The sequence below is a fragment of the Lissotriton helveticus genome, chromosome 5_1 (assembly GCF_964261635.1).
Source record: "Lissotriton helveticus chromosome 5_1, aLisHel1.1, whole genome shotgun sequence".
Lineage (NCBI taxonomy): Eukaryota > Metazoa > Chordata > Amphibia > Caudata > Salamandridae > Lissotriton > Lissotriton helveticus.
Genome location: NC_136065.1, coordinates 1,575,768,829 through 1,575,791,792, shown reverse-complemented (window position 1 = coordinate 1,575,791,792; position 22,964 = coordinate 1,575,768,829). Strand labels below are relative to the sequence as shown.

Below are 22,964 nucleotides of genomic sequence, written 5' to 3'. Positions count from 1 at the left end.
ATGTCAGATTTTTCCAAGCCTCCTTTGTTGCAGGCGTATTTTGACTTTCTCGGCCTCTCTCACAGTTTCTTTCTCTGGTACGTGCCTGCTGCTCTGCTCAATTTCATGCATCTAAGAGCATGTTGAAAAATACGCTTGCTTTGACATAGGACCCTTAACTTAGCATTGAACATCAATATATATTGAACCTTCGTGCCTCTCACTTCTGCTTCATCTCGTCAAATGAAGTTCACATTTTCTGCACCTGTAATGCATAGTTTGGTAACACCATTATTGTTGCTTTGTGCAATTTAAGTTGGTTATATTTTTTTACCTCTTGTCAAAATGTATTCCTTTTGTGGTGGTACAGCTTTTGGTCATTACGGCTCTAGGAGAAACAGGGAGTTTGAATGCTTCTCGTCAGAGTTGTGTGCGCCATCTCTATTATGAAACTGCAAGATGATTTTCTTTGACCTACGCAGCTAATGAACCAATGTGGTAGAGACTGCTCAGGTTATTTCCTTCTTCATCTGCAAGCAGTCACCAAATCTAATGTTATTCTTCATAGACTGTCTTTCTGCATCGTCCGCTCTACTTTCCACAAACGTTCTTTTCTTTTGTGAAGAGATCGAGTGAGTTATGGCATGTTAGTTGATAAATTAAAGCACATGGGCACCCACTTGTGTTTTAACCCCTTCCACATGGGGCTAATTCCCCCGCGGTGCGGGGGGGAGGAGGGCCGTGCGTGATGCTCGTGATGAGCCCAGCGGAACTGGGCTCATGACGAGCTAAGATCTTCACGACTCCGCCCACTCCCATGGAACGCCCGCACAGGAGGGAAATTAGCCAGCTCCACTGTGCCTCATGACGAGCTGAGCTCGTCATAAGTATCGAAAGGGTTAAAGAGCTTCTTTGGGGAGACAACTGTTTGGAGTTAGACCTAGTTCCAGCAAAACAAGAGGAGAAAAGACAAGTCTTTCAAGTATTTTTCTGAATTCGGGTAAATCTGTGATAGAGCATAAGTGGAGTGGGAGTAAGTTCCACATGATGGAGTCCAGGACCATGAAACTTCTCTCCCCACCATCTTGTGTTTTCAAATGGGGAGCTTTAGGCTGATAGAGATTAGAAGACAACTGGTTAGTAAGGAATCGACAGCACATGGAAAAGAGGGAGCCATGCCGTTGTTATTTCGGCTAGACCTATTTCTGCTCTGGAGGTATCTTGCTTACATCTTATCTGAGGAGAGTTAACTCCTCTCCAGCAAGGCCAATTTTAATTTGTAGTGTGACCCTAGACTCCTATGTGGTTTTGAGCAAATTTCCTGCTTAGATTACCATCTGCCCTTCTGCACCACATACATTTTTGCTCCTTCTTGTTTTAGTGCCCATTTAGTCATTCCGTGCTGCTACCGCCTTCCTTTGTGTTTGTCCGTATTCACCCTTTCCCAGTCACCATGAAGCTCCTGAATCGCAGTTTCCTATACTCCAATGTATTGTAACAAATGCAGGATTCTCTTACCCAAACCTGGGCTCCTGTTCCAAGGAAGTCCCGACCCTTGGAGCTACTTCAGGCCCCCTGACCCATTTTCATAAAGAATTTGTTTCTTACAAATGTTTACCAAGTTTTAGTCACCTTCCAAGTCCGCTGTAGTTTCAGTAACTCTTCGTCATTTCCTCTCCTCTTCCTTTTCCTCTTCTACCAGTTATCCACTGCAGCTTTAGAGTTATCTTCGGTTCACTGATTCATTTAATCTCGCTTCCCACTCGTGCTTCAATCCAAATCCATCTACACTCTTGCTTTCAGGCAGTCTGCAGCCACTTCCCTCCAAGTCTCAACTCGCCAATTTCAGCTCATTTTTTGTCCTTTTAGGGTACTCTGTGCTTGCTTCCTTCTCTCCCAGGCTTTGTTAGAACGCTGGTGCCTTTTGCCTTTACCAGTTACCAGTGACTTCCGATAGGTGAAGCTGGAGATTCTGAACATCCAGGGAGACCAAGGCTTTCCCAGAGGTTGCGGGCGCTCGCCTGGCCCCCTCCTGGGTATTCTCCTTTTTAGGGCTCGCCTGGCGTTGGAGCGCGAAGCGCTCCCGCCAGCGAGTTCTATAGTCACCTTCCTCCCTGTCAAGGGAGTAGCAGCTGTGAACGAGCCCGACACAGAGCTGGGAACGAGCCGACTCAGGTCCGTGAACGCGCGGGAACGTCAACGTGCACGTTCACGCGCGTCACGCTCCTGTCCTGCCGCTTCTCTGCCGAGGCGCGCTCCAGGCCGACTTGCGGTTGCGGTGTGCGTCACAGCGTGTTCCAGCGGCCGGAGGTAGGTAAGTGAGGGACGGGGGGCGGCGGGATTTGTTTGCTTTGTTGCTAGCTTGTTCCCAGTACTTTCCCAGTGAGTGCCGGCTGACCCAGGACTGAGTGACAGCCACTCCGCAGCATGAATGACGCCCCCAGTCCATGAGAAACGTGTGCTTGACGTGCTGGTCCTCAAACGCTTTTCCCGTGCAAGCAACTAACGTTCCATTTTTTTTTATATGGTTTCCTGCTAGTCACCAGTGAGTATTTTGTATTCTTACTGTCCATTAACATACTTTTAAACTTTAATTTTTGTTGGACTTTTAGGCACTGGGAAATAGTGATTTGCACAGAATCACAGAACGTTGAACAGATGCCTAGAGTTGAACCCTGTTCTTCAGAGCCAAAGCCGGCAGCTCAGACTGTTTCGCTACATGCTCTGCCCTTCACTCCATTGCTGATTTTAGAATAAACCCCCCATCACCCCTATTCTTCGTGTTGCTGCCCCCGTTTTCCTCCCACCCTCCGCAAGCCCCCGTTTTCCTCCCACCCTCCGCAAGCCCCCGTTCCGCTCCCACCCTCTGCACTTGTTTATCTAAGCAGTTAGTAAGAGGCTTGTGTATCTTTCCATGAGGCTACTTATAAAGCCCGATCTTGTAGGATTTTGCAACTGGTATTTGAGCTTGAGTTTTTAGTGTTTTCTTTCTTTCCAGCAAGTGTACATTGCTCTTGCTCACATTACATGTGACAGCAGGCTATGGCACAAGAAGGCATAGCTGCGAGCTATGTCAGGCAGTGTGTTTTAAACTCCCCGGAGGAAAGATTGCAGATGTTGGTAGGATTGCTTTGATTTCACTGAAAGGTGACTAAAAGCTGCCCAGAAGATATATCACACTCATGTCTTTCGAATTACAGGTACTAATATTTGTAGCTTATTTTTTGTAACAGTTAATGATATTTCCTTCTTCCTTAAGTAAAGGTTAAAAGCCAAACCTTTGCCAAATACTACTGTAAATTTACCCTTCTTTTGCTTCCATTTCAAGCAGCTGTCATCCGACACAAAAAGGAAAAATAGTAAACCATTTCAGTTGGTCCAGATGTGTTTTCATTACAGATAGTAACCTCTGAAAGTCGGTAGCAATAAAAAGAAACTGAAATCTAGAACATGGTTGATGTTTGCTTTCCCATATCTTAATACATCAAAAACCAAATATATTTTTACCTCAATTCATCATCATGGAACGTGTGCTTAGTTAGCTTGCCTTTGCTTTCGAATTTCCTATTTTTCTTAATATGTATACATGGTTAATGGTATGTGCTGCCATAGTTTTTATAACAAATGGTCGCTTAACAAAGATTTACAAAGCATTCCTAGTCTAGCAAAGGTATTACAGAAAATGTTGTATAGTGTAAGATGCATTATCAATCTTATTACTTGCAAGGTGTTATTTTGATAAACCTTAGAATATACTTCTGGCTTCTGCATCATTTTGACTATTCAAAATATTTTCATTGTCTTCTAATTGAAAAAGAAAGGTTCAACAGATCTAATGTTAACATAGAAATCTATTTGGATTTTAGCTCGTGCTATAGATATACAAAGCTGCTGGCTCTGCTGAATGCATTAATGTGCAAATGCGTATTTAACTGGACACTGAATACAACTATCAGACAATGAATACATTCTAATAACATATGAGCTTAATAACAGCTTTGTGAGATGTTTTTCCACAATGTAAGGGGCCAAAAGAGACTTTAAAGGACACTCCTCTTTTCTTCCCTCTTTTCTTTGTGTGGCTCATTCTAACCAAACACACATTTTCATTTCTACATAATTTGAACACTTTGTCAAAAAGCCTATGTTCCCCTCCTGAACTTGGAAGCCTGCCTTGCTAGTGAACTAGAGGTTCTGAAGCCAGTGAAAAAGGAAACAGCAATGAAGAGACTGAGCCTGCCCCACGCATGTGTGATATACTACTAATAAATTGTTTGCACATACCAAGTTATTAGCATGTTTTAATAATGTAAGCAACAAGTATTAAGGATCATCAATCCACGTCCTTGGAAAGGAGAGATATCTGAACTGATCCGATGTATCCAAACTTGTGACCCACTAGTCACACATCGATGTCAGCGCCGATGTTTACCTCATTGAGGCACATTTATATATGGAAATCTTTTAATAAGTATTGCAGTTTAAGCCTATTATCAAAAGAAAAACTGTGTCTATTTCCCCAATTTCTGAAAAAAGCACTGATTCAATACAACATTTTTAAAAATCTGTTCGACATTGTTGTAGGCATCCCCGAAACATCTGTTCCGAAAAATATCCCTCGTCTTAGAGATTTATTTAACCACTTAAAAAGTGGAGTTATCTTGACTTTTCTTCACTTCACTACAAAACATATCCACAAGAGCATTCATTTTTGAAAGTTTGTTAAGCTTTAAGCAAAGATTTTAAGGCACTTTGTGGACAGTTTTAATAATTTCTTTATTTGCCACGGCTTCAAAAGCAAAATATTTGATCTTTTAAACCCGATATGTTGATGTCAATTACAGCTCTCATGATGGTGTAAATAGAATCTGACGCCAACAGAGCACATCCTACAATTGATGTAAGACTACATTGCCCAAAGGTAACCCCCTTTCACCTCAGCAGTGGGTGTGCACCACATTTGTATGATGCAAAGAAGGTAGCTATCTACACCATATGTTTCTTACAGAGCATGTTCTACAATTGATGTAATATTATAGAACAATAGTGGGAGACGATGCCACAGGAACTAGACGAAGTACTGGACTATGAACTCCCAATGCTTCCCCCAATTTGTGATTCTAGGTATTCTGAATGATAAATATTAACCCAGACTGAAACTGGTGTCCTGCCTGTTAACCCTCCGGTGGTAAAACTTTCCCAGTGTTGACCGCGGCCCTTTGGGACAAACTTCCGAATGCCATCCGGCTGATTAAAGAGGAACAACCTTTCCGGAGAGCACTCAAAACTCACCTTTTCTGTTGATCGTCTCCGCCTCAAATAATCCATCCTAGGCTGTACTTTGTAAACAGGAGCGCCGGGACACCCCGTTGGGGTAGCTGTGCGCGATATCAAATAACACTAAATAAATAAATAAATAACCCTAGTAGTGGCGTAAAAGACATATGGCAAAAGCCTAGGGGGGGGGGGGGCGGAGTACAGTTCTGCAAATAGAAGTGCCAATGCAACAGGCTCTAAATTAAAATGCGAAACTGGCGTTATGCATACTTGTAAACTTCAAATAAACATTTCATTCTATAGCTAGATACATTTTCGCTGACAAGCTATTTTGTTTGGTATTTTTCATATGCAGTGTGATCTTGTGTGGATTCATGGTTTATTTATTGTGAAAGATATAGCCACCATTTTTTAAAGTATAATTTAATCTTAGTTGTCATTAGCTTGCATTACCATACAGTTGATATTGAATGTTTCTCTAACAGATGTTGGGTGGTGGAGGCTCTGAGACCAAGGTCCTGTATAATGAGCAATATAGCCTCCAATAAATTGCAGGTATGCCCATTAGTAAGCAGACTACTTTTACGGTTGTGGTCATAGCTGTACTCTGCATTTACCAATCATTTATATGTGGCCATTGGTGTTAATGTACAGTTTAATATACAGTACTACCATGGTGGCTGTAAAGATACCTCTCCACAACACAAAATGCCATTCCACAAAATTACACTCCATAACACACAATCCCACTGCACTTAATTCCAGTACACGCAATACCACACAATTACTATCCGCATAATTCCTCAGCACACCATACCACATAATTCCACTACATAAATCCACTCCACATCACACAATTTCATTCCACACAATTCCACAACTAATGAATCCAATTCAAGCCACATAATTCTATTACACACCTCATACATACACATACTAACGTAGGTAAAAGACATTGCCATTTACAATGCCAATATCTCTAACTCCAACAAATGCGAGACCTATTGCATTTCCAATGCTTGTTATCACACACTTTCCTTCTTTGAGAAAGAAGAGGGCGCTTCCATTCACACTGCCCACCTCATCTGTCTGATTCCTTTTCAAGTACAACACCTCAGCAGCAGTACTTTTTTATTCTCTTCCCCGTGACCTCCTCCTGAGAAATCCTGTCTCTTGCCAATTTTGTAAACCAGTTGATCTAAACCTTTTGCCTTGTGGACCCCCACTTAGTCATTACTGGAATCCAGGGGACCCCTACACAATCATTATTGTAGTCTGGGGACCCCATCTGGAGCAACTTTGATGATTTGAATGTCAAAACTATGGAAAAAAACTAGCATTCATCAGACAAATACACAAATGATGAAATATTTTATTTAATTCACAAAAAAATATTTAGAAATGATTTATTTTTAATGGGAAGGATGGAACTTTTCTAAATTCAACTGAGACCAGCATGTTATATTCTTTTTGACACACTTTAAACTCCTATTTTATGTTCCTTCAAATTTACAGAACATTTTACATTTTACATGTTGCTTCTTTATTTATCTGCACTTTATTAATCAGCTATATTTCATTATCTGAGCAGTCCTGGACCCTCCTGAGTAAGCATCGCAGACCTCCAGGGATCTCAGGACCACAGGTTAAGAACCACTGTTCTTGACACATGTTTGTTTCCTATTATACCCTTGGTTCTCCTTTCAGCGCAGCCTCCACTTCCCTCTATGCACCCACTCACACCTTAAGCAAAAAAGGAAGGGGCGCAACAGAAAGGTCAACGAGGACTGTCAAGGAGAAAACCGGAATCCCACAGCACTGGAAGGCACGGGGCCACCATTAACCGGCAAGCTTCAAAGGAAAGACAACCCCCTTTCACTGAAACCAGAAACCCCACTGCCCTCAATGGGAACGTCAATAGAAGGATTAGGAACCAACATCTCCAGCGTGGGTCCAATAAACCAACCAGCGAGAAAACAGACTGAAAGCAGAAACGAGCTAACATGCAGACACCAAATAGAGCCGGCATTAGGGCAACCGGATGGCCACTCAAGGGCAAAGATTATAAACTCGGAGGAAGAAAAAAAGGATCAGGAAGAGCCAAACTCCACCAAAGACGACGTGACACTGAACAATTCTATAACATCGTGTACTTGCAAGAAGACGAAGACGACACCTAGCAAAGCAAACTTTCAGACTCCATGTATCGTAAACCCCGTAGATAAGCATTTTAGTGATCAACCTCAGCGGGATATCTCAAACTGCAAACCAAACGAACAGAACATCAAACTCTTAGAGGGATCACGCGCAACCGAGGAACAGCCCCAACAGAAAATGCTGCCCCCAAAGGAAATAGACACAGAAACAATCTTTTTCATTCCCGAATATAAATCTAAGGGGAGAGTAGACATTCTAAACAGGGGCAATATATTAAAGTTAATCAACTCAATAGACAAACTAAAACCTATAAAATCCTCGGACCTGCTCTTAATCAAATTCCTCCCAGCAACACACCCACAAGTGAACGAGAACTCAAGGGCCATGCGGAAAACCTGGGAGGTAGCAAAAACAATCATGGAGGAAGCACCCACCTTCTCCCAGTGGGGAATCCAGCTTGAACCAGAAATAAAACCAGCTTATCCTACCCCGCTTCTCGAAGAAAGGAAGGAAGAACGACCTCGACTGGTCAAGTCAATACTTAAAGGAGCACGAAGCCACTCCCCAGGACGGGAAAAATACCCGTTGAAATCGCAAAATCTAATGTTTCAACAAACAGCTCCTTGTAAAGAAACAATAACTCGCACTATAACAGGAAGCGACACCAACTGACAAAGTCAGTTTTAGCCACCAAAACCGTGGCTTCCCTCTTCCCTCAAAAACAAAAACAAACTCAATATTTGCAGTTGGAATATTAACGGACTAACCGACAAACTGGAGGACCCCGAAATATTGAACTACTTGCAATCCTTTGACTTGATTCTCCTCCAGGAAACATGGGAGCCTAACGTCATAGCCTTACAAGGATATACAGCCTGGACACATCCGGCCCGCAAAGAATCACAGTACGGCCGCTGCTCTGGCGGCCTGGCAATTTTCGCGTCAATATCAGCTATAGGAGAAATCAAACCAACAAGTATAAATATTACCCCACCGAACGCAATACAGGCAATATCACTTACAATTGATAATAACCAAGGAAGCCATCAATTACATGTCGTAAACACATATATCCACCCTAAGAATAAGCTGACTGGGTCAAACGAACTAGTTCAAGAGTTAACAAGACTCATGGAGGATAGGGAAACGGATAACATACTACTGGCTGGCGACTTCAATCTCCATCTATTTGGTGAACCGGCAACCGACGACATGACACAGGAAATGGACACAGTATGGAAAATCCCAACTCAAACAATCCCCTCCAGACACAAACATAGCAACACTGCTTCACAGCTAGTAAAAGCTCTAGAGCAATTGAACCTGCGCGTTCTCAATGGACGATTCAAAGAGGACATTCCTCCAGCACCAACATACTACTCGTCAATCACCTCATCCTACCTAGATTTCATGCTAGTAACACTCCCGTTGTATGACAAACTACAATCATTTAAGATAGGAGACAGAGCTCAGAGCGACCACTTGCCGCTAGAAGCTCAGTTAGCCCTGACCTGTAAGAACGAAGCAGCTGAAACAAGAAGCATGTGTACAGAATATACCGCTAACTACAAGCGATTACGATGTAAGACCACGGATATGGAAGCACTAGCAACCAGTGGAAAAACAATAATACAGGAAATATCCAATATAACCGACAATCCCCTCGTCCTTTGGGAAGACTTCACAGCGGTATTAGGAGAAAAAACATGCCACAGGGAAGAAAATTCAAAAAGGGAATACCACAAGGTTCACGCTTGGCAAAGTATCAACTGCAGAAAACAAAAAACATCAAGCTTGAAATAAAAAAGACCCTCAGGCAACTCCGCCAAGATCCAAATAACACAGAAATTCAACTGCAGCTTCGCAGGTCAAAAGCATTGTTACAAAAGAAAACCTGGGAAAGGAAAAGGCAATTGAACGAAGAATTTTGGGTTAAAATTCTACATAATTCAAAGCAGAAGAACAGCTCTAGTTTTTGGAAGACCATCTACAGGCTCCAACAGCCAGTCCACAACGGCATCAACTCTGAAATACCGGAATCCGACTAGGCTAACTATTTAACAATTCACTTTAACACAAGCGACCCTGCAATGAAGAAAGCCAAAGGGGTTGACTCGGAAGAGGGAACTCTCCATCAAATGGACAAAACTGTCATACTCACCAAAAATGCAAACCAGGCGCTCAAAAAGGAAACAACCGGGTCCCACACCCCAACAGAGGACGAAGTCAGTCCAACGACAGCTAAGCCTAGAATAATCGAGAATGAACCATCAGATCAGGAAACAGCAGACACTATTCTTAAACAAATCACCAAGGGAAAACTTGAGGGGGCTCCAGGACCAAACGGGATCCCTCCGATACTATATAAACAGGATCCAGCTTTTTGGAGCATCACCTTGACTCCAGTATTCAACGAAGTAAGGGAAACAGGAAAAATACCAACATCTTGGAGTGGCTCGATAATAAGCCCAATATACAAAAAAGGCGCTAGGATTGACCCAAGCAGCTACCGTCTGATTGCCCTGATAGACGTAGAGGCAAAGTACTACGCAGGCCTCATCCTGAAGGATCTAATAACATGGGCAACAGAAAAGAACATCATCCCAGCTACACAGACGGGCTTCCGGAGGGGCCAGTGTACCCTAACAAACATCATGGCGTTAACCCTATTGTTCGATGCAGCAAAAACGGCAAAAAGCTCCCTGTTCGTGTGCTTTATTGATTACAGCGCCGCATTCGACCATGTAGATCGGCATAAACTATGGCGGAAGCTGAGCTCATGGGGAATCCCTGGCCCCCTCCTACAGCAGTTGGTAATGCTACATACCGACACTTGGGTCCAAATAAAACTGGGGTCAGGCACACATCTATCAAGAAAAATAAAGACCAGCAAAGGACTAAAACAGGGCTGCGTCCTAGCCCCAACGTTGTTCAATCTCTTCCTCTCGGATCTTCCCGAAGAGCTAAAGACAGTTACATCACACGCACCTCGGTTAGGAAATATTACGCTCTCAAACCTGCTTTACGCAGACGACCTGGTCCTCATCAGCCGGTCTCCTATTGGCCTCCAAAACCCTCTGGACAGAACCAACGCATTTTCCAAAGCAAATTCGTTAACAATCAATTTGAACAAAACCAAAGTCATGCCAATGAACCATAACAAAAAACGGAAACCCGCATGGTTCCTGGACAATCAAAGATTAGAACTGGTGACCTCATATAAATACCTAGGAGTCATAATAGATGGCAATGGCTCCTTTAAACAACAACTAGAGGCCATTCCCCGGAAGGGCATGACTTTTCAACTATCAACAAGGCCCCTGCAGAAAGCTCTCCCTGACAGGACATTAGCGCCACTTTTACAGGTAATAAAAGCTCGCCTACAGCCCATGCTCTCCTACGGCAGCGAATCAATGCGAGGTAAAGATGCAAGTACTCTAGACAATACAATCAGCCGTGCATATAGGGCAATCTTCCATCTTCCTAAAAACTCTTCGCCCGCACAAATTCGTCTCGAATTTGGATTGCTGACACAATCTGTGGAGAGGAAAGGCCAATATATAAAAAGCTGGCGCAAAATTAAAGACGCGGAGCAAGGATCCTTAAATGCCAACCTATGGATTGAACTTACCGCCAAAGAAACTTCACCAGCAAGGGCCTACCTAACTAACTCACTGGAGAGTCTAGGACTAAAAACGCTCTGGGAAACAAGAACGGATTTTGGGACCTTTAAAAAAGCAGTGTCGAAAGTCATCAAATTGGTCTCCTCACTTGAGGATAGAGCCACCCTATCCAAGAGAGCGCATGGATGGGTTGTGCTCGAAGGGTACAGAACCACAAAGCCACAAGAGTACCTATCAACGGGCCTCACACAAAAAACAAAAAATAAGTTCCTAAACATGCACTTAGGCAACATACCCATAGCACGTCATTGGGCACCATGGAAAAGGCCTAATCCATCAAACGCATGCCGCCTTTGCCAATCTGCGAAGGAGGATCTTATACATATTATTTGTATCTGCGAAGCTCTTGTGGACACAAGGCGGTCCATGCTTCGGCCCATATGGAACCAGAAGGGCGTAAAAACCTGCAGGCAAGCAGTGATGCTCTGTTTCAACCCTGAAGAGACCCAGTTAAACTGTAGAACAGTCAAATACTTCGACATAGTGGCCAAAAAACTAAATGAAACAACAGTTGGGTGGAATAACCCAATCGCATCAGGAGAATAGCAGACTCCCCTAATGGCCTTAAAAACTATAAGGCCTACAAGTACCAAAGCCACGGCAATCATAACAAAATATGAAATCACTCACAAGACTAAATGACAGTTGGGAGCAACAATTAATTATATCAGGAGAATAGCGACTTCTCCAACGGCCTTACAATCATAAGAACAACAAGTAAGCCCATGGCCAACAGGAAAAAGACTCACTAATTTACTATAGACTCTTTGTGATTTTACTAATGTGCAACACTCTTTTTAAAGACTTTTTATCTATTGCTTAATATTGTGAGTTTTTATTAACTGTACAATAAAATAACTTCAAATTCACTCACACCTTATACTCTCGGCATATCATCCGCTTCCGTCTCTGCACCCACTCAAACTTTATCCTTTCGGTGTGTCATCCGCTTCCTTCTCTGCACTGAATTTCGTCACCACCATAGGGCAGGACCGAAGGACTGAGTAGGCACTCAGCTCTCCAGCTCTGTGAGGCTGCCTGGTACCCGACTATAGACTCATCTTGTCCATCTTCCTCAGTTCACAGATAAATCGCTGGGCCCGTATGCACTTCTCCTGGTTCTTGTTCTCGGGTACTGCACAACTCATGCAGTTTGTCTACCTCCAATGAAAACCCATCAACATTTGTCAGCCTCAAAGTTACAGCACCCTGCGGTAAAGCCTCTGCAGCATTATCATCTTTCTTGACCAGAGACATTGTGTTTTTAAGCCACAGCTATGTCTCAAGTGGTTCTCCTGTGCGCCTGTTTCCTTTTAATGGTTTTATGTCTGTAGACAGATTTTTGAGGCTCTAGTGGAAACTCCACACTTAACATCCTCTGCCTGTCTTAGCCACTCCTTCGCAACCTCCAAAATTGCTCATTATTATTTATTTCATGAAAGTAAGTTGATCAAGTGTAGTCTGTGCTCCTAAAATGCTTGCTTAATCTAGAATAGTCCTTAGTAAAATTTGAGATCTTGAGATTTCAAATTAAATATGTGTGGCTGACATCTTAAAATAGTTTTAAGTGCCACATATTTGGTAAATTTGTTTTATATTGCAAATATGCTTCATGAATGATTTTTTAAAATGTTAGAGAAAATGTTATGCCTATATTTTGTTTAAATGTAACCACAAGTATACATGTATTTTCAGGTATTGGATGACTTTTGAGGATAACATGTCTCAGTTTGCAGGCATCTGTTGCGCTTTATGTAGCAGTGTGGTTTTAGTTCCTAACTAGCCTGTGGTGTGATGTTCTTCTTGCTTTTTAAATTCTCTCAGATCTTTCAGAAATTGGGCGGAGTGCCAAGTCATATTGCGAGCACACAGCCCGGACCCTGCCCACCCTTTCAGACATTGTGGTCACCCTCGTGGAGATGGGTAAGTGATCTGCCAAATAGCAATCTAACATGATGCCTCATTTCATGGAGCTGTGTTGCTGCAATGTAATTTCCTGTGATCCTCTAAAGTCCCATCCTGGTTATTCATTTATTTAATTCATACTTCATTTTTCAATTTCACCTGAGACGGTGCAAGTGCTGTCACTTGCGACGATCTTTGTTTCTAAAAAAAAAAAAGCTCTAAAAGGAGGATTGTAGCTCTCCCGTTACTTACCATTTGTTGGCTTCCTTGTCACTCTTATTTTTTTCCTTTTCATTGCTGTTTATGTGACTGTGCATTTTCGGCTTCACTTCGTCTCTGTGTTTTTGTTTTCTTCCCTGGAATATGGACCAAGTACTGAATGATTTCTTGATTACTGTTTTTCTACACTGCTGTGCTCGGATTGTGGTACTTTTGCAGACAACTTGAAGCCATCAGAGCTGAAGCTGACACTTCCGGTATATCCAAGTGCTGAATGCAAACAACTAGCAATAACAAAACTTTGTGGCATGTGACCAATTCCGAAACATAGATTTTGGCCCCCTGACGCTTTAATTGATGATGAAGCTGTAAACGTATTCTGTTTGTTTAGTACTGTTCCCAGGCAGTGTGTGTGTTTTCTGAAATAACTCTGGTTGCCACAGCGTCACATTTACTTATTTGTTGGTCACCTCCTTTATAATTTAGAGAGTGTTTTGCTCATCATCAAACATGAGCAGTTTTCATTTATGTTTAACCTTTACCTCTACACACCTCAACACCTAAAATCACACTTACCTATCCTTACCTCTACCCACCCCTTAACCCCTCAGTTTGCCCTCACCTCCCATTACCTGTACCCACCCCTGAATCCTCAAGTCACCCTAACCTCCCTTTACCCCCACAAGTACCCTCACCTCCCTTTACCTCTACCCACGTATGAACTCTCAAGTCACCCTACAATCCTTTTAATTCTGCTCACCCTTGCCCTTAAGACAATCTCACCTTCCTTTACCTCTACTCACCTCTGAGCCCTCAAGTCATCCTAACCTCCCTTTACCTCTACCCACCCCTGAGCCCTCAAGTCATCTTCCCCTCCCTGTACCCCACTCCTGAACCCTAAAGTCACCGCTCACCTCCCTTTACCTCTTCCCACCTCTGAACACTAAAGTCACCCACACCTCCCTTTAGCTCTACCAATCCCTAAACCTGAAAGGCACTGTCTGTTATGTTATGCCCTTCAGTAAGTTTGGTGGGCACCTTTTTCTCTTTGACAGTTTGCCTCACTTTCTCCTGAAAAGCACATGCATTGTTATTTGCAAGACATTTTGTTTACATAGGGGATTAAAGCCTGCCTATTGTTTACCATTGGTTGACTTCATTATCACTCTCATTTACTTGCTTCTCATTTGTCAGCGAGCGCTGGCTTAATTTCCTATTCGTGTGATTCCTCCACTGCTCCGCCCCCCCACTCTCCACATATGGCAGAGTAGCAAACGCGCAGCGTTGACGCGCAGCGGGCGTGCCAAAGGTAAGCCCGTCTGCGCCCGTCCGCGCCTGGACCGCGCCCAGCGCCAGAATCCCTGGCCCCCGCAGATACCAGCCCACCCGCCGGACCTACGACGCCACCGAACTCAACGCACTCAACACCGGCCGAATCCCGGGATGCTACCGTGCCACCCCGAGACGCACCCACGGACCCTTCAGCTGCCACTCCTGTAAGTTCACCGGCATCCGGACCTGCACTGCACCAGCACCCACCAAGCCGACCACCAGCAACAACCATCTGAAGTGCATCCTGCTCAACACCCGCTCCGTCCACAGACACGCCGTGGAGCTCTGGAACCTGCTCGACACTACATCACCAGACGTTGCCTTCCTCACGGAAACCTGGATGAACGCCTCCTCAGCACCCGACATCGCCATCCCGGACGGATACAAGATCACCCGGAGGGACTGCGGCAATCAGACCGGAGGAGGCATCGCCATCATCCACAGGAACACCATTCGCATCACGACCAACACCGACGACACCCTCACAACCGACGAACACCTGCACTTCCAGATCCACACCGACCCCAAGACCACCCTCAGAGGCACCCTCTTCTACAGACCCCCGGGACCTCGCACACAATTCAGCGAAGACATCGCCGACTTCATCAGCCCGCACGCCCTCCCCTCCGCTGACTACATCCTCCTCGGGGACCTCAACTTCCACCTGGAAAACAACAACGACCGCAACACCACCACCCTGCTGGACAACCTCGCCAACCTCGGACTCAAGCAGCTGGTGACCACCCCCACCCACCAAGCCGGACACACACTCGACCCCGTCTTCTCATCCAGCAAGGACATCGCCTTCAGCCACGCCACGCCACCGGGCTCCACTGGACGGACCACAGCTGCGTCCACTTCAGCTTCAGAAAGAACACGATCCACCACCACCAGCAACAGGTTGCACGCAGAAGCTGGAACAAGATAACAGCCGACCAGCTCGCCGCATCCCTGAGCCAGGACCCCCCCGCAAGCTCAGCGAACCCTAGCCAGGCCGCCAACAACCTCACGAAATGGATCAGCAACTGCGCAGACGACCTCGCCCCTCTGAGGACCCCGCCTAACAGACCCGGCAGTAAGAGAGCACCATGGTTCACCGACGAACTCAAGAGCTCCAAGAAGAACTGCCGAGCCCTCGAGAGAGCCTGGCGCAGAGACCCAACTCCAGACAACATGACCACCCTCAAGCTCGCCACTCGTAAACACCACCAACTGATCCACACCACCAAGAAAACCGCATTCAAGGAAAGACTGGACAACAACGCACACAACAGCAAGGAACTCTTCAACATCGTCAAAGAGCTCGCCAATCCCAACGCTGGAAACAACGACATCACCCCATCACAAGACCTCTGCAACTCGCTCGCCGCCTACTTCCACAACAGGATCGCAGACATACACAACAGCTTCATCACACAGCCAGCGCACCCTACGACCGCACCTGCACCCCCCACCACCACCCTCCGCGCCTGGCCCCCGATCGACACCGAAGAAACCCAACGCACGATGAACTCCATCCACTCCGGATCTCCAACCGACCCCTGCCCTCACCACGTCTTCAACAAGGCCAACGCTGTCATCGCACCCCACCTGCGGGACATCATCAACACCTCCTTCGACACCGCTACCTTCCCAGAGAGCTGGAAGCATGCCGAACTCAGCGCTCTACTGAAGAAACCATCAGCGGACCCCACCGAACTCAAAAACTACCGCCCCATCTCACTCCTCCCGTTTCCGGCCAAAGTCATCGAGAAGACCGTCAACAAGCAGCTGGCCGCCTTCCTCGAGGCGAACGGATCCCTCGACCCCTCGCAGTCTGGCTTTCGGGCCAACCACAGCACCGAGACCGCCCTCATCGCAGCCACCGATGACATCCGAGCCCTGCTCGACAACGGGGAAACCACGGCCCTCATCCTCCTGGACCTCTCCGCGGCATTCGACACTGTCTGCCACCGCACCCTAGTGCAGCGACTAAGCAACGTCGAAATCCAAGAGAAGGCACTAGAATGGATCATCTCCTTCCTCGCCAGAAAGACACAGATAGTCCGCCTCCCTCTGTTCAGATCCGAGGCCACCGAAGTCATCTGCGGCGTACCACAAGGATCATCACTCAGCCCCACCCTCTTCAACGTCTACATGAGCCCCCTTGCGGCCATCGCACGCCAACACAACCTCAACATCATCTCTTACGCCGACGACACCCAGCTGATCCTCTTCCTCACCAACGACCCCGCCACCGCCAGAGCCAACCTACACGAAGGGATGACAGACGTAGCCGAGTGGATGATGAACAGCCGCCTGAAACTGAACTCAGACAAGACGGAAGTCCTCATCCTGGGCTCCTCACCCTCCGCCTGGAACGACTCCTTGTGGCCCCCCGCCCTGGGCAGCGCACCCAAACCAACAGACCACGCACGCAACCTGGGCTTCATTCTGGACTCCTCCCTCTCCATGAACAGACAAGTCAACGCCGTCTCCTCGTCGTGCTTCAACATCCTGCGCATGCTACGTAAGATCTTCCGGTGGATCCCCACCGAGACCAGGAAGACGGTCACCCAGGCCCTCGTCACCAGCCGACTGGACTACGGCAACTCCCTCTATGCCGGAACCACTGCCAAACTCCAGAAGAGACTCCAGCGGATCCAGAACGCCTCAGCAAGACTCATCCTCGACATCCCCCGACACAGCCACATCTCCGGACACCTGAGAGACCTGCACTGGCTCCCGGTCAACAAGAGAATCACCTTCCGTCTCCTCACCCACGCACACAAAGCCTTACACAACCAAGGCCCAAGATACCTCAACAGCCGCCTCAACTTCTACACTCCCACACGCCAGCTTCGATCGACCAGCCACGCCCTCGCCACCGTCCCCCGCATCCGAAGAGCCACCCCAGGAGGAAGGTCCTTCTCCTATCTGGCCGCCAAGACTTGGAACTCCCTCCCGACCCACCTCCGCCTGACCCAAGACCACCTCGCCTTCAGGAAGCAGCTCAAGACCTGGCTGTTCGAGCAGTAGCGGACCTCCTCCCCCCCCCCCCAAGCGCCTTGAGACCCTCCGGGTGAGTAGTGCGCTATATAAATGCTTTGATTGATTGATTGTCCCTAGCTTGGAGTATTACCTAAGTATCCCTGCTCTTCTTGCCCAGTATCCTTCCACTGCTCGCCGTTTTCATAGGCGCTTCATTAAAAACGTAATGAAACAAGCATTTATAATGCAACGGTTTCGCCTTTGGAAAAGTTAGAGCTATTGGCATTGTAAATGACAATTTTTTTATTTATGTGTTCGTTTTGAAAACCGATAAATAAATGGCATTGTCATTTACAATGCCAATAGCTTAATCTCTCGCAAATGCCACACACACCCACACCCACAGAGAGCCCCCCACACAGAGCCCCTCCACACAGAGCCCCCCCACACACACACACACAGGGCCCCCCACACACACACCCACAGAGCCCCCCACACACACCCACACAGAGCCTCACACACACTGCGAGCCCCCCCACACACCCAGACAGAGCCCTCCACACACCCACACAGAGCCCCCCACACACCCACACAGAGCCCCCCACACACCCACACAGAGCCCTCCACACACCCACACAGAGCCCTCCACACACCCACACAGAGCCCTCCACACACCCACACAGAGCCCCTCCATCAACAGGGATGATCTGTGGTGCTGCTGCGAAAGGTCACCGCTCAGGCATGTGTGCCCCCTGGTCGGGTGCCGTGAAGATGCAGCGCCTCGTGCCTCCAGGGTGGTGCTGACGTTCACTACAATGTCACAGCAAATTAGGAAGCATAGGCTGCACACCAAATCGTAAAAATTGAAACACCACTATACTTGTCCTCCAAAAATCTTCAGCTTGGGCCTTGCAGCACTGCACCTTTTTATCACCAAGCTTAATAACACCTCCCTCAACTGCTAAATCATGCCATCACCACATACATCATAAAGAAATTTTCCTTGAACTCAGACAATCTCTCTCAATAACCAGACGATCTTCAACCCACACTCTTTTGCCAAAGCACTCAAAACCGTTTTTCTCACCAACTCACAGCCTACCAGGAAGCTCAAGGCCTCCTCAGTGATTTCCACTGACCTCAGCAATGCAGAATCTGTTCTTCTAACCTCATTAAACTAAGGCAAACCCTGGGCTTTAATCCTGTACTCATCAATGGCTTGAACCTCTCAGCTGCTATCATTGGAAATGCACTATCCTTTTACTCCTCCTGCCTAAAACACACTCATCAGATACAATTGGGCCCTTCTTCTCCTGATCTGACAGAATCAACTATGAAGTCCCACAGCACTCAGCTCTTTCACCAGTGTTGTTCAACATCTACTTGATCCCTCTCACCCGAATCCTTGATTCTTTTGTGTTAGTGTATTTAACTGCTAACAATACCCAGTACACATATGTTACACATAAAAGTTGACAGCAGCTCGAATCCCTCCCAGCAATGGCGGCAATGGCAGGCTGAAAGTTGGCATTTTTCGCGAGTGCAGCATCTAAGGAATTCATGCGAAGAATGCACTAAGAAACGCTGGAAAACTCACGGCAACAATAACATCCAGGCGGCTGTGTCTTTCGGGGACTTTCGGTGGCAGCGCGGTGGACAGACAAGAAGGAGTAGCAGAAGAACAGTGGGGCAGTGGAGTTTGTTGTCTGGCAGGAGCAGTGGCAGCAGAGCGACGCGGTAGAGCGGTGAATGCGCGTCCGCTCAACTCAGGCTAATTACTATCGGCCGGTGCTTGTCTACCCCCTCCGGTGGCTGCTTTCAAGAAGTCAGCGCTGCGAAAATAAGAACAAGGTAGTGCATGCGCGCACACAGGGACAGAGAGGCTTTCCGGGAATGCGGCTCTTTCTTCAAAGGCTTCTAATGGCGAGGCCCGTTATGGCGTCATGAACAGAAGCGGCACGGACAGCGGGGGGGGGGGAGGGGCGGCGGGAACGGCCAGCACTCACCTGGACCTGTACTTCCTCCGGCGGCGGTCGGCCAAAACAACCATGGGCGCCAAAAAAAAATAAACCCCGCCCTCGGCCGCGATGACGATGCGAAAAGGGTGGAGAGGGAAGAAATCGCGGAAACGCCCACGAATCTGGTCCGGCCATGACGGACAGATCTCTGTTCCAATGGCTAGCCTCCATTTATGGAGCTAGCCAATGGAACAGAGGGGCGGATTCCCAAGCCACTATCATTCTCATTAGGTTTCCACCTGCGTGAAAAGCCTGCGCAGTGCGCAGGCTTTCACTTAGGCGAAACCTAAAAAGGAACTTCTGAACTTTAAAAAACAATGAAAAATATTTTAGATTCAAAAACATAATTTTACTTAGTTACTATTATTAAAATATTTAAATGCCAGTGACATTTGTTTAAAATATTTATAAATTAAATGAATATATTTTAGTTATTAAATTATTCGATGAACATTTAATTTGATAAGTTAAAGTGCTGTTACATTTTATGGTATTTGTTCTAGGCTAATAATAAGGTACATTTACATTAAAATCGTTTTTGAAAGTAATTTAATAAAGCCTTTTATTTTTGCCTTTACTTTACCACAGAGAGATCTACTCCCCAGTGAGTATGATTGCCACCTACAAGTGAAAAGTTAATAGTAGTTACTCATAAATTCAGTCTTAGATGTCTCCACTGCCTGGTTTCGGGGGGTGGAGACATGCAAGACTCCACTTACTTGTAAATCTACAATGAGAAACGCATAGCTGCAAAAGTAAATTTATAGCTGAGTACATTTACAAATGTAAATTTACCTTTATGAAAAGGAAACACTCTAAATGAACATGTACACACAATCGCAAATCTGGCTCTTACTCAACATTTCGGCAATATGCATTCCACACAGTATCTTTAAATATAAACTAAAACCCTAGGTTGTTTTCTTGTTTCCTTGTATTACTACTGTCCTGTTTTTTGTTTATTATTCATCAACTACATTTATCTACCTACAAGTAAAGTTGCAGCTGATTGTGATAATGATATGAAAGTGGAATAGCTGGGAAGGCATCTCCTAGTAGGAAGACCTCAAGAGTCAACAATCCCTTGATAAATTCTTGTTCTGCTGGCGGGCTGGTATTGTGGAAACAGATATGCACCACAACAAATGTCTAATAGATGTAGTCTGATATGTAAAGCAATAAAGTTCCTAGCAAGTGCAAAACCGTGTTGAATCCTCAATCTATTAATAAAAAAAAATGTATACATGAAGTTTGAAAAAAGTGCTATTCGATCGATCTAATAAAAGAGAATAATTCATTTCACTTGTTGCTTTACAAAATGATGTGTCTCTCTGTGACAAACGGGACCGGTTGAAGAGCGGCTCAGTTAGTTCTCTGTTCCTATAAAAAGAAAGTCTTTTCGTTTACAGCCCAATTCTTGCTTATGGTAAAGATGTCTCTTTGCAGCAGCTGAGAATATGGCCCATTTTAAAGGGACTTTAATAGCGAGGGAAACACATGCACTGTTTACTGTTGTAGGGGGAGGGTCATAGTAAAAACTAGAGATACGGGATTCAAAAGGTATCTTGTGGTCTTACCTAAGGGTTGATGTTGGGCATTACATTACCCAAGAATTGTACAAACCCTCGAATGTCCATATTTTAACTGTACAAAATGCACCTAGTATCCAATCCTACTTAACCTTTCACCTAAGTTCCTATGAAAAATATCTTTTGACAAGGTTCCGATTTAACTCCTTTTTCCGTATAGTCTCATTCCCAAGACAGCAGGACTGGTCATCAATTATCACGAAGTGTCCATGTGATGGTCTATCTCCCCAATCGACGCTTCACGTAGTGCTGTTCTGTAAATACTATGAGTTCCCCCGCAAGCGCTGGATTATTCCACTGCTGCGAAAAATGGGACTGAGAACTTGCCGCCCGGCTTACCTGGCGATGCAATACTTGGAATCTGAATACTTAGCAAAGTGTGTAGCCAGCTTTTTAAAATCATGTATCAAATATCGCTGTAATCTCTGATTCAAGCAATCTATACTGCCTTAATTTCCCAGTAGTGTGTCAATGAATTTTACTTTGCTAGAATATCTCATGCAAAAACTTGTTTTTAATTTTTTTTATGGTGTATCTACTTTTTCCGCCGTCGATTTTAACTGTTCTACATTGTATTATTTACATGTTATATGTACTTTTTATGGCTACAAAAAATTATGGTAACCGAATAAAAGTTTTATGACTGACTGACTGAAGTGCAAAACCGTGTTGAATCCTCGATCTATTAATAAAAAAAATGTATACATGAAGTTTGGAAAAAGTGCTATTCGATCGATCTAATAAAAGAGAATAATTCTTTTCACTTGTTGCTTTACAAAATGATGTGTCTCTCTGTGACAAACGGGACCGGTTGAAGAGCGGCTCAGTTAGTTCTCTGTTCCTATAAAAAGAAAGTCTTTTCGTTTACAGCCCAGTTCTTGCTTATGGTAAAGATTTCTCTTTGCTGCAGCTGAGAATATGGCCCATTTTAAAGGGACTTTAATAGCGAGGGAAACACATGCACTGTTTACTGTTGTAGGGGGAGGGTCATAGTAAAAACTAGAGATACGGGATTCAAAAGGTATCTTGTGGTCTTACCTAAGGGTTGATGTTGGGCATTACTTATTCCCTAGGATGCCTAATGAGAAAGCAAGTTTATGGCAGCATAAGAGAATTATTTTCTTTTAATAGATGCATTTAATAGAGCGGTCTCCAGGCTGAAGGTATCAAATCAGTTTTGTATTAGTAGATCAAGAGTTTACTAAGGTTTCACATTTGCTATAAACACTTGTTTATTGCTTTGCTCGCCAGGCTATATAACTTGGACATTTTGTATGGTGTAGATCCTCTTCTACAATATCAGCCTGCTGGTGGAGCAAGACTTTATATGGTAAATATTGACCTTTGAGCCCTCTCTACCAGCAGATGCCAGTCGGCTATACCAGTTGCATATGATTATCACAGTAAGTTGCAATTTTAATTTTAGGGAGGTGATGAATGTCGTTGAGGAATAACAAATAGAATGGATAGTAGTAGTGCGATAACCCTACCTATTGTTTACGTTTTATGTAAAGATGCTGCATTATATGCACATTGCTCAAACTAATGAATCCTCTTATTGACAAAAGTCAGATTTGTGATTATATGTTCTTATGTTCATACACACGTTTTTTTAAAAGTCTGAGTGATTTCAACTCTCAGTGGTGATTTTGGTCTGTTTCTCACAAGTTTGCGCAATATAAATCTACTGCATACGCTAAACTAAACGTGAATGAGATATGATAGTGTGAATGACTTGAAATGGAATTACCTTGAAATATATTATTACATACACATTGACTGTCAACAGCCTAACAGGCAATTTTTCAAAATTGTAATCTTTAATTCTTGAACTA

The 22,964-nt window shown here is 45.0% G+C and overlaps 1 protein-coding gene across 3 annotated transcripts in view; it reads left to right on the top strand.

Moving 5' to 3' along the window:
* The window catches only part of TAF8 (TATA-box binding protein associated factor 8), a 79,983-nt gene that overhangs the window by 16,982 nt on the left and 40,037 nt on the right, over positions 1-22,964 (top strand). For all 3 annotated transcript variants that reach the window (XM_078644715.1, XM_078644718.1, XM_078644717.1), the window contains one exon: positions 12,921-13,019. In XM_078644715.1, the coding sequence (XP_078500841.1) occupies positions 12,921-13,019 (99 nt within the window). The remainder of the gene's footprint in view (positions 1-12,920; positions 13,020-22,964) is intronic.